Source organism: Myxocyprinus asiaticus, chromosome 43, assembly GCF_019703515.2.
Source record: "Myxocyprinus asiaticus isolate MX2 ecotype Aquarium Trade chromosome 43, UBuf_Myxa_2, whole genome shotgun sequence".
NCBI classification, from domain to species: domain Eukaryota; kingdom Metazoa; phylum Chordata; class Actinopteri; order Cypriniformes; family Catostomidae; genus Myxocyprinus; species Myxocyprinus asiaticus.
The window spans coordinates 11141747-11158392 of NC_059386.1; the positions used below are offsets into that span (position 1 = coordinate 11141747).

Sequence of the window (16646 nt, forward strand, 5' to 3'; positions counted from 1 at the left end):
ACATTTTTAGTTGCATAGCAGGAGATTTGGTCACATTTGTGAGTGATTCACTGGCATTGTAGAGGGTTGTGCATAGAGTGAAAGATTGATCTTGGGATTTAAGAATTGATATCAAAATCATTCAAACGAAGATAGCGATGCATTGGAAATCAATATTTTGACCCACCCCTATCATGCAATGCAAGGGCGTAGATTTGGCTTCAACATTGGGGTGTTGCAGCATGAAGCGTTGAATGTTTCCATTGATCATTGTAAAAATATTGGGGGGTGTACTTGCTTGTTTTGATTGTTGTAGATTCCCCCCAACCCCCCGGAATCTACGCCCCTGGTGCAATGTGCCATTAGTAGCATTAGAAGAAAACGTGATCATTTTTAAATTGACGCAAAACTGCCTCAATCACGTTTATTGTATGGAAAAGAGTAGCTTAAACATTCTGCTAAAATTCTGCTCTTATGTTCCACAGAAGAGAGAAAGTTTTTCTGGTTTGAAATGACTTTCTTTTCCCAAAAAGTAATGTCATCTGTTTACTTGATATTTGAAAGTGTCTGTTGCATGTGTACAATATCTGATGAACAAATTAGTGTGGGAGTCTGTGTCAACTTCCTGGCATATTAATTAACGTGCTCAGACAATTCTGGTGGCTTCTGCAGAACTTTTCTAAATTGATTTGTGTGTGTGTGTGTGCTTTAGTGTGTATGTGTTCAGATAAACCTGCTACTGGCTAGCTAGAAATAACAACAAATTCAATTTCTAAGGATTTGTTGTCAAGGTCAGTTGCGCAAAAATGTTTCCTAACCCTGAATTCCACAGATTTCTAGAAATGTTCTGGAATATTACTTGTTGCTTTTTGTGCCATACGCTTTAAACAAGCTTTCAACCACACTAATTGAAATAGTATATGCAAAACTTTTTTCCCCCTCAGTTTTTACTCTTTTTACTGCTGCTTTACAAATGGCATCATTAATTTTATATACATTAAACATTTAAATACAAATACAAAACTTAATTTATAGCTGGATCTCTAAAATAAAAAAGACAGTGTATGGAAGAAAACAATGTTAACATTTATATAGTTCATTCTATATATGTGAATATGTGATAAACAAGATTCTTCTGTTGAGCAACCACATACATACAACACTGGCGAAAATGGCATCAGTGATTTTGTGTGTGTGTGTGTCTGGTGTGTGTGTGTTTACATGTTTAAACAGAAATGAAAAGTGGAAAAGAAATTCATTCATAGATTTTAATGACAAAGCCACTTCGGTCAGCTTTGATTGTAAACAGAACCAAATCTACGTTAAGTACACTTATTAGTGAACATCAGATTACATATAAATAAAACACATGCAAATTTGCTGCAGATATTCCATTTGGAACGTTGGCAAGTTGGAAGTTGTTGTTTTTTTTTCTTTCACAATATGTAACACACTTTTCAAAACACAATTACCTTACATAGAGTAACATTGCACGTTATAATAAATAATATTTTTCCAAAGATTACTAAGAAAAGATGGTAGACAGTTCATTTATTCAGACTATAAATGCATAAATAAGAAGACAAAAATGTATAAATAAACATCTACAACAAATAAGCATCTTCCATGTCTGTCCATGGAAAATAAATACGTATGTACAATATCAACACGACTCTGTGCTTAAACTGAGTTCTGCTGTTGGCAATGGTTTATCCAGTCAGTAACAGAGATACATGGCTGTAATCTGTGTATTCTTCATCCTCCTTCTCTTCATGTATCTCCTCTGAGAGGACCATGGAGGAATATAGTAGCTATTGCATTAGTGTAAAACACAACAGCATTGAGACACAGAGTTTTAGTCATGAAAAGTTTGTAAAGGTTTTTGCGTCTTTCTCCCAAAGAATCTCTAATGATGTGTTGCAATTCACACAGGTGGTAGGATCACAGTTTCAAGTTGAAGAGAATGGGATTGAGTTGCAGTGGTTTACGCATGAAAGCAAATAAAGCACGCTCACTTTTGACTTTCAACAAATTTAGCTCTCTAGGGAATGGTGCCTTATTAACTCTGTCTTTCATTAGCAGAGATAATTTCTTGTTTTTTTATTTTACAACATAAAATACAAACAAGCAAAGAGACATTGCATAATCCCTTCTTATAAACAAAAATTTCGCTAAGCTTTTTGGAAAATTATTTGTCAATGCCACACACAAAATTGGCTTGAGAAAGATGGTCTTACTTAGCATTAGCAGATGTTATAAATAATCATTTAACCATATAAACATTTTTACACAAAACATAAAATCACAAAAAGGAACAATTTTTCCACATGAGATTTGTTATGCCATGCATTATACCATTGCAGCATTTTAAAGAACTTTAAAAAGAAAAAAGTGGACATTATTGTTCAGAAATATTTGATGTACAAAGAAATGTCCTCTTCGGTGAGAGGAATAAGTGGTGTTTTATGTACTGTTTTCATTAGGAATAGTTTAACATAAAAAACGCTAAATATTGTGTGATAAATAACATAATTTTAACATATGTTGACATGCGCAAGATGGACATAACAAACCTTAAGTTGAAAAAATGGTGGAGTGTCCCTTTATTACACAAAGACAAGAACTACTATAAGAAGGCTGAAATGGCATTACTTAAGTATTGTGCAGTGTCAGAAATTAACTGGATTTGCAATATTTGCCCTATGGAATCGATTTTTAGGGGCATTTTATACCTTAATTTATACCCACCATATAAAAACACATAGTGTGCTTTTTATATATGTCAAATACTTCAATTCATTCATATACAAGAAATAGTGATTGACCGATTTATCGCCCAGATAGATTAATTGGCGGATATTTGGCAATTTTGTGATTATCAATAAAATATAGTTAGATAAATATAATATTGTCAAATATGTTGACATGCACACAACTGACATAACAAACCTTACAATGAAAAAATGGTGGAGTGTCCCTTTATTACACAAAGAAGATAAGAACTACTACTATAAAAAGGTTGAGATGTTATCTTGAATATTGCGCAGTGTCAGAAATGAACTGGATTTCCAATATTTACCTCCTGGAATTGATTTCCATTTTATGCCTTAATGAGGGCATTTTTTTCTAACCATATGTAAACAATAAAAAAAACAGAGCATGCTGTTTATGTATGTCAAATAATTCATTTAATTTACATATAAGAAATAGTCGTAGACAGATATATCGGCAAGGCCAATTAATTTGCCGATATTTGTCCATTTTGCGATTATTGGCACATTTTATACCTTAATGAGGGCATTTTTTTTCTAACCATATAAAAAACAGAGCATGATGTTTATTTAAGTCAAATACTTCAGTTAATTTACATATAAGAATTAGTCATAGACCGATATATCAGCCAGACCGATTAATATGCGAATATGCAATACGATATTTGGTCATTTTGTGATTATTGGCTCTGGATGATAACTGTGTTCACTTGGACGATTAACAGAAGTATTAACTTTCCCTTGTTCCAGTTCCAAAATCTACCAAAGTATTATGTATATCGGCATTTATATCGGCCATCCTGCACGTTAAATATCGATATCGGCCATTGAAAAACCCATATCACAAATATATCTATATTAGATAACATAAAAAAAGGAGGAATTCACTACAGGAGAATTGTTTCGCCCACACATTTCAAACATTTTTGTCACTTTTGGTGGCATTTTTGCCCTGAAACCTGGTTAATTTCTGAACCTGGTTCAGCAGCACCATAAAGGCACCAGGCTCACCTTTCTATGTCCATAGTATGCATGCTCAGCCATATCACACAATGAGACAGAGCATTCGAGGGTCAGCCATAGGCAGAGACAAGAACATGATTCACAAACAGAGCACACTAAGTGAGTTTATGTCCCTTTGTGCTTTCCACATGACTCACCAACACCGTCAGTCTAGACATTTCTGTCTCTGATGCATAGACAGTGTAACCAATGAGCAACTGTCTCGCATTTCGAATTGAAATCCTTCCAGGCTTGATATCTTTTTTAAGACGAGTCTATAAACTATAGTCCTGGACACAGCTAATGCATCAGAATGTCTTCTTGGACAGAATTTGTCTTTGTGGAGGAAGCCATCACAAGGGCACATAGATCCTCTCCAACAGTCTTTGTGTTCCCAGTGGTGCCTTGTGGGGGAAATGGTAGGGGATGTGGTTTTGGTTGGGCAAGATAGTGGGATGCTTCTCTTCAGGGAAAGGGGATGGGGGTGCACATTTTGCGGGCTGGTTTAGCATCCTCTACTTACAGTTGCAGGAGCCCAAGTGTTTGACTTCCAGGACAAGACCCAAAGAGCAGGCGGCCTGCCACATGGCGCACTCACTAGGGTAAGTGACATTGTCGCTGGCGCAGACGCTGTTGCCTGGACGACTCTCGGGACAGGTGTCCTCGCACATTGAACAGCGCCCCCGTCCTTTCTGCTTGTCCCACAGACACTTTCGTCCCTCTCGGCAGTTGATGTCCTTACATGATCTGGCATCTGGGGAGAACAAATTGGATTGGAGATGGATAAAAGGTGTTTTAGACTGATCCCACAGAAAAATTGCGACAGGAGGTTGAATTTTTGGTCTGCTTAAATCGGTCCATACTTTCCGATTTTATGAACTGCCACCAGTGGCGGAAGCTCGTGCCCATCGCACCTTCGTGTAAAACAATGCTCAAGTGCAAAACATGAACAGATATTATACAAATGAATAAAATCAATGGATGTGTGTGGCATGAAAGGCATGGTTTGTCTGATTATCATAAAATATTTGAGTAATAAATCTCAAATAACCCTAAACCTAAACTTAGCTCCTAACCCTAACTGAAACCAAAACAGCATTTTTTTTTACTGCAAATATAGTATCGCGCAAGCAGGAGATCAAAAGGGATGCAACATCAAAGGCACAGCACTGGCGGTTTTCGTGGGTACGTTCACCACATGGTGGAACTTCAAAATTTGGCACATTGGGTCCAAATACAGGTGGGAATAAAATTAGAAAAAACACAGCCAATTCTTCTGTGCTCATGTTGACTGTTAAGACCGCTAGATTTGCAACAGTGTATGATCACTCATTCATAACTGCTGAAAGTTACAACACAATATTAACATTTATTTCAAGAAAATAATGTAGCAGAGTGTGGCTTTTAAACAGAGTGAAATCATATATGATTAGAAGTTTGAAGATTTCAAGGCACCATTTGGGGTTCCTCAGATGCCACACTGGAGAAACCTCCTGGAGAACCTCACGGCGCAATTGAAATCTTAAATTTTCTTTTTATGTACTTAATACTTATACTGTATATATATATATCTATCTATATATATATAGATATATATATATTTAATATCTAAAATTCCTCAAAACCAGCCTGATCTTATGAAAATTATGCAGTTGTGGTGACATTTTTGCACAATGATTTTACATACAGGTTATGCGGAAGTTCCGAGGTAAAATGTCCATTGTGGCACTAAATATCCCTGTTTCCACTATTGGGCCAAATGAGGTTGTTCTAGTGCAGGCGTCGGGAACCTATGGCTCACAAGCCACAAGTGGCTCTTTGTCAAAAATCAAGTGGCTCGCCAGGTGTCTCACCATTCACCAACACATGATCGTTTAAAACTTTCTAGAGATAATTTTCCAACAGAAAGTGTGGGTGCTATTGCAAAGCTTGAAGTCAATGACACTGTTTTGATTTCCTTTCTCCCGAATTTGTCGTACAGCCTACTCCTGGTGAACAAGGTTTGAAATGAACACCTGCCAAATGCTGATTTTTCATGCAGAGTATTTTGCTGATGTACCAGCCACTGTGGAAGGCGACCTGTAAGACTTCTCAGAGTGATATATTACAAGAAATTAGACACAAAGATACGTGTTTGACGAAACGTGATTATACTTTGAAGAACAGACGAAAGAAAAGCCGCCGATGTGCGTCTGATTTGATTTATGTGCGCAGTGAGCTCCGCTGCTCAGGAGTGCAATGAAAGCGCTTCTCCTAGACATGCACATGCATAGAGTTCTGGGCCTCGTTTCCCAATAACTATTGATCTTAGCTGTTAAGAACATTTTCTACATGTGATTTTATGAACATTCGTTATTTTTGATGTGCACCCAGGGTGTGAAATAGCACCCGCCAACGTTCGCGAGCTCCTTCTCCAAATGTATTTCATGCACGAGTAATTTTGCTCATCTACCCACAACGGGTGGGTGACCTGTAAGACGTCTCGGAGTGACACATGACAAGAAATGCTGTTAGTCAAAAATACGCGCTTGAAGAAACACACTTTATTATATTTTTAAGAACAAAAGAAAAGCCGTCAGTGCTCGTTTCTGATTCGCTGTTTGTTCAGAGGCCTGCAACGGGACCCTGTCTCGTGTAGCAAGCGCATGTAAAGAGTTATCACTCGATAACATTCGACTGAAAACTGTTTGGAAGAATAGTGTAATCTATGAGAATCCTGCAAATGATCTCCGATCATCTCCTGAGGTGCTGTGAGTTTAGTTTGCTTTATCTCCACAGAGCGGTTCATTCTTACACATTGTGAATGCAACTCTGCAGGTTCATTAATATATACAGGTATCTTTGTATTAAAGAAACAAAGACGAAAGTGATTAAATCATAAAGTAATACAAGACACATTCACTTTGAACCTGAAATTTTGTTCTGTTTTCTTTTCTTTAGGCAGCATTAACTGTATTACCAAAACACAATCAAACACATTCGATAAGAACACACATTTGGCAGCATTTTTTGGGAACACAAGGGAATTTTTTAGGCTTAATTATTATGATGATTTTTATAATTATCTTTACATTTATAATTGTCTTTAGTTCTTAATTTGCACCTGTTGCCGAATACTGATACTTGCGTGATGGCAAGTGGGGCTGTTGGAAAGGGTAAATGTTTGGATTTAGGGAGGTGGTTATATATAAGATTTTTTAATCACTTCGTTATTTTAATTGCTTTTTTCGTTTAATTTAAAGTGCAATATGCGATTATCATTAAAAGATTTTTTACATATCGCCCAGCCCAAAAGGGAAGTTAAATTTTTCATGAACAATTGCAAAATGAAGTCATTTTATGGAGACCCGCACAAAAACGTGTACTCAATTCCATATTGCAACATGTTACCTATTAATTTTTGCATATTTGTTTGTTTTTGAGTAGTTTCTGGGCAATATAAACATTTTATTTTATTGAAAAACTGTTTTTGAAAATAGTAAATTATTAATTTGTGGTATGGCTCTTTCGAAAAAATGCATCAACCAAAAATTTAAAAATTGGCTCCTTAGTGAAAAAATTTACCCGACCCCTGTTCTAGTGCATGCCAGGGCCAGTTGCATTCCCACTGTTTCTGGGGCTTCATCGTGCCTCCTTAGGGCTTTCTCGGGGCCAGTGGCCTTTGGCCCACCGATTACCCTTGGGCCAAACAAAGCCAAGTCAGGAGTGAGGCAGGGTCGATGTCAAATGCGGAGTTTCGCCAAACTTGCCAGGTTTTGTATCCAGCACACAATGGTACAGGTTTGGGAAAATTTGTAAAATTGTGGTTACAAATCCGTTAAAACGCACAATGGACAAAGCGGTGGCCAAAAAAATGACTTTCCATGGTTTGAGATCATGGACAGAGTGCTGGGACATAGTCCCGCTGTTAGTGGAGAGACCACTCGAGACACCATGGCAGTTACAGTCGGTGAGTTGTCAACGCTAACTTATCTTGCTAGCTAGCTAATGTTTACAAATGATATTAACTTGATATTCTAGATAACTAAATAACATGATACCTCAGCTTGAGCTTCCTTCTTGCTTATGAAATGTGTGGAGTGTGTGATGTTGGCACCAGTGTGACATATTAAGTGCGGGTTTTAGGTCAACGCTGCGGGGCTACTGGCCCGATGGTGGGAATGCAGATCGCTTTTAGTCTCGCGGCTTGAGGCTATTGGCCCGGACTGGCCAGTTGACAGCCCTGGCTTGCACTGGCCCAATAGTGGAAAAGCGGCTAACGAGAGTTGAATTTTTCTCCAAAACGTAATAGTTTAAGGTTAATGCTTTATCAAGTTTTAAATCAACAAAACTGAGTTCCCTTCCCTAAACCTTAAACCTAAGCCTAACCGAGTGTCATAAAAAGCTAATGTGAGATGAAAAATGCAATTGCAAGTGCTTTTATGACACTTTTGACTCATGTGTCGACTCGCATGCTCTTCAGTACTCGTGCCCCGGTCTTTTGCATCACAAGTGCAAAGCTCAGACTAACTACTGCGCAATTTGATTTTTCTTGAACAAGCTTGTATACACTGCCTGGCCAAAAAAGTTGCATACTCTAATATTTAGTTGGACCGCCTTTAGCTTTGATTATGTGGCATTATTTCGACAACCTTATGTAATGTCACAACATTTATTTCTGTCCAGAGTTGCATTCATTTTTGGCCAAGATCTTGTATTGATGACGGGAGAGTTGAACCACTCCGTAAAGTCTTCTGCAGCACATCCCAAAGACTTTCAATGGGTTAAGGTCAGGCCAATTCATGTGTGAAAATGATTCCTCGTGCTCCCTGAACCACTCTTTCACAATTTGAGCCCGATTAATCTTTGCAGCATTATCGTCCTGGAATATGTTTGTGCCGTCAGAGAATTAAAAATCCATTGATGGGATAACCTGATCATTCAATACATTCAGGTAGTCAACTGACTTCATTTTATTGCTGCATAATGTTGCTGAGCCTAGACCTGACCAACTGAAGCAAACACAGATCATAACACTGCCTCCAGAGGCTTGTACAATGGGCACTATGCATGACGGGTGCATCGCTTCATGCGCTTTCCTTCTTACCCTGACGTGCCCATCGCTTTGGAATAGGGTAAATCTGGACACATCAGACCACATGACCTTTTTCCATTGCTCCACAGTCCAATCTTTATGCACCCTAGCAAATTGAAGTTGTTTTTTCCGATTAGCCTCACTAACAAGTGGCTTTATTGTGGCCACACAGCTGTTTAGTCCCAATCAAATGTTCTTGTCTCATTGTGCGTGTGGAAATGCTCTTACTTTCACTAATTGTATTTCTCCCCAATGTGGAATGCCCAATTCCCAATGCACTCTAAGTCCTCGTGGTGGCGTAGTGACTCGCCTCAATCCGGGTGGTGGAGGACGAATCTTAGTTGCCTCCATGTCTGAGACTGTCAATCCGCGCATCTTATCACATGGCTTGTTGAGTGTGTTACTGCGGAGACCTAGCTCATGTGGAGGCTTCACGCTTTAGTGATCTCCGATCACGATCATTCAAGGTTTTATTTCAACCACATTTCTTCATGAAGCTGATGGTTCACCACTATCGTTCCAGGTTTTAATAATGCGTTGGACAGTTCTTAACCCAATTCCAGTGATTTCAGCAATCTCCTTAGTTGTTTTCTTTGCTTGATGCAGGCCAATAATGTTCCCCTTCTGAAACACAGTAACATCTTTTCCACGACCACAGGATACGTCTTCCGACATGGTTGTTTAAGAAATGAGAAGCTACACACAGCATCAGTTAGGGTTAAAAGAATTGTTGCCTGCTGAAACATATTAATCACTGCAATAATGATCCAATCATAGGCTCTTAAGTATCTGCTTATTTAAATCCAAACGGCAACTTTTTTTTAGTCAGGCAGTGTATTTACGTAGTTGGTTATGTAATGCAAATTTTAAAATGTATCACCTAACAAGTTATGTACTATAGTAATAGTGTTTTGATGTCATAAGATAGCATTGTGTGAGGAACAGCGAAAAGTAAGTGTTTATGAACGAATAATATGCCATTTTACTCGTGATTTGTGTGAAAGTTGTAGCGCCTCTAGTGTTTATTTTGCCAGGAAACTGCTGCATTATGTACAAAAGCCACATAAAAAATGTAGGTATAGTAATGTGATTCTTTGAGACTAGATTGCTCAAAACCATTTGATGGGGTTAGTGAAGGAACCGTTGACAGTCCTTTGAGTTCTTGTGGGAACTAAGAGTAAGTTTCTCAGAGAACTGAAAGGGTGCCTAGAGGATCTCCATAGGGTTCCACCCGGTGACATCTGAGGAAACCATATGGTGTCGCAAGAATCTTTTAATGTTTAATCATATATGATTTCACTGTATGTAAACCACTTCCTCAAGCCACACTCAGCTATATTATTGTCTTGAAATAAATGTTAATTTTAGTCGTATTTCACTCTTTGTACTAAATGCGGTTTGAGGAGGTATGAAATAACACAGAAAACCAGCAACAGCCAGAGCTAACCATGTGAAACTTGAATGTGTTATTGCAACAGAAAACAGAGTAATGAGAACCACGTGTTTAAGGGGCTATTGTGCAAGCACAAAATTCAGTCTGATTCTCACCTATGCATTTCCCTTCATAAGCTACTCCAATGGATCGTCCCATGATACACGTGGCTCTTCTGAGATGGCAGGTGCTAGCGTACACAGTCCCGTCATTACCACACAAGTATTGCTCTGGCGAAGTCACTTCAGGGCAAAGCCGGTTACAGGTCACGCAGTAGGCGTTGTTGTTCTGGTCCAGTACACACGTTGAGCTTCCAGGGCAACGCACACCAGAGCACGACTCTGTATGAATATCGTAACCAGTCAAAGTTAGCAGCTTCTTTAGTTAAAGACCTTCTACCTATACTACACTATAAGCCATTATATGATTGGTCAATTTATACAAAGTTATCATTCATTTCCTCTGCCAATTGTGCATGACATTTGAAGTTTTTTGTGTAAAGGAATGTTCCGGGTTCAATACAAGTTAATTACCACAAGAAAAAAATAAAATTTTTCCCTTGTTTATTAAAAAAGAAGAAAAATCTGGGTTCAAGTGAGGCACTTAAAATGGAAGTGAATGGGGCCAATCCATAAACGTTACAATACTCACTGTTTCAAAAATATAGCAACAAGACGTAACATTATACATGTTAACATGATTTTAGTGGCAGAGCAAGGTGGATTACATTTTGAAGAATGTTTTTCAAAGATAAAAAAAATTTTCTTTGAAATTACATGGAATTATAACCAGGAATGTGTATCAAGAAAGTAAATTATGTCCATTTTGATTTCACGTTGACTTTAAACTTTAACGAAGGTTTGGATGATTGTACTTTTGCATTTTCCCTGGTACTGCGCTGTCAGGTCAGGATATCTTTTGCACTTGGCTCTAAGCAGGGCACACTCATTCCGGTAAGTTTTCCCATCTGAGCCACACACAGGCCCTTTAAAGGTGACATTGGAGCAGTCTGGGGCGCACACACAGCGGGGTTTATTCCACTTGTTCATTTTGCACCTCTTTCCAGGTCCGCAGTCCACCATATCACAAGTCTCTGTGGAATCAAGAAAATGAACTGATTAAATGAATTGACATATCAATTCTGTATTTATAAACCTGTTTCATGTTTTATAATTCCTTACACAAGTCAGACTGAAAAAGCTAATAATTTATGATGTTATTTTAATACATAAGCAGGAGGCACTGCATGTTAAAGGGATAGTTCACCATAAAATGAAAATCCTGTCATCATTTACTCACCCCAGTGTAGTTCCAAATCCATATAACCCATATGATGTTTGGCAGAATGACAGCCTCAGTCACTATTCATTGTATGGAAAAAGATGCAATGAAAGTGCATGCCGACTGATATTAACATGCTGCCTATCTGCTTTTGTGTTCCACAGAAAAAATAAGTCATACAGGTTTGGAACAACATGAGTGTGAGTAAATGATGACCGAATTTGCATTTCTGGATGAACTATCGCTTTAAAAAGTTTACTATATTTGTTCATACTTCTACATTCCATGGACATATCTGCTTAATATTTCATTTCTCCATTCCTCTGGAGGTTTTATAATCTAATACATTTAAAACTCTTTTTTTCATATAGAGTAAATGTTGTACCTTTTCTCTTTAAAGTATTATTGCCCCTTCTGGAAATCTTCATAGACTAACCAAAATTCTCCCTTCTAATTCAAGTCAAGAACTAGCAGTAGCCCAAAATGATGAAAACTTTAGTTTTTTTGTTCTAGTACCTTTACAAGGTATACAGTTCGGTGCACCACCATTGAAGATCAGCCACTTGAAGAGTGTGTTATTTGGCACATCCTCTTCGGTCCACGCCGTGCCAAGTCGACCACTTCTACAGCAGTCCTCCCGACTCATCCCTGACATATACAGAACCTGGCATCTTCCGTTCTTGCCCTGCTCAAGCCAGCAGTTGCCAGCTAGAAAGAGTCACCCTGTTACCACCTGATGCATAGTACACTGCTCATTTATCACCGGTCATCTAATTGAGTGTCCCTAATTAGAGCCAATAAATTCCAAGCATCTTTCTGGCTATAAATTAAGCACTGATTATTGGTTTTGGCTGATCAAAGTACAAGAGCAAACAAACACTGTGGACATTAGAGGAACTTTCTAAAATAATTTCTGCCATCTGAATCTACTAAATCTGTTAAGACACACTGTATTGTTGTTGTGCAAGGCTTTTTGTGCATTGCAACGTAACATGCTCAACCATTTAAACCTAATGCCATTATTAACACAGTAAATGAATACAATACGACACATACTGCACAATGCTTTCCCAATATTAACTAAATATTTTAAATTAGTAAGAATGTCAAGATCAAGTTTTTACAGACAGTAAGGCGCCCTGGTAGCTTTAGATTCTCTTGCAAGGACAAATTAATGTAAAGTTTTTGAAAACAATAACTTATCACTTATAATCAGCTTTTACGCACCAGGTTGCCAGCGCGCAACAACACCATTCAAGTCCAGATACATGCATGAAGCGCTTTAACATTGCAGAATCGTCCGCATTTAGACTTTTCAGACTGTAAAGACTGCATACACAGAGTAAATCTCACTTTACCTTGTACTTTATGCTGTTCCATCAAGTGCGCAAACCATAAGAGAAGCGCAACAACGCCCTGGCGGAGCCGCGGCAACTGTAGCATCCTCATTGAAAAGTGGAGACGCGTGTTGGAGACGGACAGACAACAGAATGACAGATCTTCGCCCGATGCTTTGCGCTCAGTGACTGTCATACACACGGATTCCGTCTCGCTTTTTAAATCTATAAAGGTTCTCCAGTCGGATGGTTGTGGTGGGCGGTCTTCATAGATCATAGGGGGGTGGGGAAAGTATTGTAATAGTTTGCCCACCGAAATTTATCAGCTGACATCGTCTTGAAACTTTCTCCGCTCAAGAGCAACATTGCGATTTGTGGGTATGTTTGGGTGATTTCAGAAGTTTGGATAGTGATTTGAGAGTCCGGTTGCATTTAATGTGATGAAAGGCGCGTTTGATTATCACTGCATAACAGGTCTATAATATAAATGCTTAGTAGTTTCAACCTGAGCCAAACTTTGAGCTTGAACCTGAGGAGACAGGAACCACTTCAACAACAATCACTTCTGAAACTAAATAATAGATAATAGTACACTGTAAAAAAAAAACAAAAACAAAAAAAAAAAAACAAATCTGTTAAATTTACAGTAAAAAAATAAAAAAAATAAATAAAAACTTAAACTTGATATTAACATTCTGAAACTGTAAAAATCTGCTTTTTACTTAATAAGGTATTGTTAATCACCGTAGTAATTACAGAAGAACACATGATGACATGAAGTTCACCAATAGTGGCTCTTCCAGGAGCAATAACCAATAAACATGTAGAGACAGTGCTCAGTGTCATTCACACAAACATTAAACACCATCAGGGTAACACATGTGAAATTAAAATAATGCAGTAAACAGTAACTAAACTACATCAAATATAACACAGAACACCCCAAAGTACATAACTGATATAAAAAATAAACATAACTATTTCCATAAAATATAACGAAATATGATGGGTCATGCAGGAAATTGTGGGAACGCCCGATTCTTGTTTTTACTGTCATTTAACAATATTTTACTGTAAAAAGTACATGTACTCTCTTGTTAAACATAATGTAAATTTTTACCAGTAATTATACAGGAAAATCATACTTTTTACATCTAAAAAATGTAATTTTTACAACATTTTATTGTAAAAACTACTGTATTGTCTTTTAATATATATATATATATATATATATATATATATATATATATATATATATATATATATATATAAATTTACTGTATATTGTACAGTTAATATTCGTTAATCAATTAACTTTTTATTTCTGTAGCATTTTTACAGTCTTTTACCTTTAAAATTACAGACATTTTTTACAGTGTAGTCTATAGTGATTGAAACTTTTCAATCAAAATATTTTATTATTTTCCAGGTGCACTTATGAGACAATGTATACAAGATGGCCTAATAATACTGTATATCTAAAAGTGATGTACTATTGATTTAAGCTACTACTACAACTGCATCTACCAATTTGTTTAATTAGTCTGCCTAGATATACTGTATATGTAAACAGCAAACCAGACAAGAAGAATAAAGCCAATACATGCAATAGCATTGGCAGTAGGCTACTGTGCCATGGGAATGAATATGAACTTTGACTCCTCAGCTCTGAATCGATCCAGACATCCAGTTCAGTTCAGATGATAAGTGGTAATCTTTAAAGTGGCACATTACAGTGTATTCTGACAGACCAATAATAATAGAGTCAAGGATATGGTTATTCTAATAATAGTTGAGACAGTTTTTTGGTCCTCCTGGGGTCAAACCTTTAAATATAGCACAACAAACCTTCCTTCAAAGGAAGTTATCGGGAAGGGTGTTGCTTTACACCCTGTCTACACTGATAGCGAAATCATCTTGATGCACTTATCCACAGTTTTCCTGAACAACCACTGTGTGGCGCCATTACGATTCTGATTGCCGCTAAACTGTTTTCTGGTCTCCATAAAAAGCCAAGTAAAAAAATGCCGAAACGTGCAATCCAGACTGAGAACAACAACAATTTAAAGTGTTAGTTGTAGTAAACATTAGTTCGCACTCAACTTGTGGTTGGCTATATGGCAACCATATGGTTATGGTTATAACTCGAAGTAGTTAATGGTGTTAATGTTACTATTGTAGGGCAGTCGCTTCATGTCATACCCACTTGGGTGAGGTACAGTCAAAAGGCGATCATCTGTGGAGCCACATGTTTTTTTAGTTGGTAATTTTATTTTTTACAAATTTGGGCCATGTCCACACTAATACGTTTTCATTTGAAAATGCATCTTTTCCTCTAAGTTTTGGCCTTCTGTTCACACTGAGATGCCGTTTTCGGCAACGCTCTCCCAAGTGGATTTTGAAAATGCCATCTACGCATTGTAGTGTGGACAGGGGAAACAAAGATATCTAAAAAACTATGACGTATGTATTGTCATGTGATGCAGTCATGTGATCCGTTCAACCCAAAATAATCAAGATGGCGGCCCACGTTGTAGCAGCGTTGTTGTGCCTGCTATCCACTTTGATAGCGTTGTTAAAGATAAATGTTTCTTTGTACAACCTTCACATTGTATTCTTTCAAAGACGATGGGAAGTTGTTGTCTGAATTGCTATCCGGCGATGGAACACGAGGACATACCGTTCATAGAACAACGATTTTTCGCATGCGCAGTAAAGGGATTTAAGAGTTTTCATATGTTTCAGTGGGGACGATCAACTTTTGGAAAATGCTTGTAAACACCAATGTGGATGGAGAGCATTTAGAAAATGAAGACGCCCTTTTCAAATGTATTCGGATAAATGTGGACGTAGCCTTAATACGCTAAACATCACACTATCTGCTAAAACATACGCAGATGAGAGTGAAAACAATGTAGACCGGAACACGAAAACAGGCTTCCGTTATGAGTCATGCAACAGTCCCGCATAGTATGATGAGAGCGTTCTAGTTTGTCTTGCCACATGCCTGCCGTGTGTAGATAGAATGTGTTATATTAGATCCAAATAACGAGACACACTGGTCTTCCATGAAAGCACAATCATTTGGGACTATTTGATGGTGGCACATAGTTTGTCAGATGCTGAGTTCGGAATGGCATACTACCCATACCACTCTTACTACTTTTGCCATGTGTGTCTATGGCAGAAACAGTACGAGTAGTATGGTAGAATGCCATTTCGAACTCAACCAAAGTCTTGTGTGGAAATCATTGCCTTTCTGTCCCCCTACAGGATAATAGGGAGAATTGCACGACTTTGAGAGTTGGGACACGGGACATACGTTGCACAGCTGTGTTCTGTGGAGATGTCACTGGATTGATGGAATACCACACAGAATTGTCTTACTGAACGAAAACAGCCATCGGCTGTTTAATAGTGGTAAAACGTGCGTTTTTTCTTTATCGCTAACTTTAAAAATTCATGAATGTGTTTTACAGGGGTCTATAAATATTTCAATAATAAAAATTTGTTTAGTATTTGATATGAAATAGAATTTGATTGATTTCATTTAATGTTGTCGGTGAATGGCTCGTTTTGACATTTCCATGATGTGAATTTAGAGACATCTGCTGGTGAACGGTGGAAATGCAGGCAGATGACAGCAATGGGTTAAAAAGCGCAACGTTACAAAGTAAAATCTTCAAAAAGAATGTATAAAGGAATAAAAGGGATAGTTTACAAAAAATCATATTAAACTGTTAAAATTTTGTTTAAAATACGGGGAAAAG

General features: G+C 37.6%; 1 protein-coding gene across 2 annotated transcripts; it reads right to left on the bottom strand.

Annotated features, from left to right (window-relative positions):
• Window positions 1–1224: 1224 nt before the first annotated feature.
• LOC127433470 (follistatin-A-like) lies at window positions 1225–13206 on the bottom strand. 2 transcript variants are annotated; one of them, XM_051685414.1, is made up of 6 exons: window positions 12898–13206; window positions 12056–12247; window positions 11133–11351; window positions 10375–10599; window positions 4275–4506; window positions 1228–1770 (listed from the first exon to the last, which is right to left on the bottom strand). In XM_051685414.1, exons 1-6 carry the CDS (start codon window positions 13151–13153, stop codon window positions 1689–1691), a joined length of 1206 nt encoding a protein of 401 aa, XP_051541374.1. In that variant the 5' UTR covers window positions 13154–13206; the 3' UTR covers window positions 1228–1688. The 2 variants fall into 2 exon arrangements, with proteins under 2 accessions (XP_051541373.1, XP_051541374.1); XM_051685413.1 differs by having other exon boundaries at window positions 1225–4506; window positions 12898–13203.
• Between the last annotated feature and the right edge of the window lie 3440 nt (window positions 13207–16646).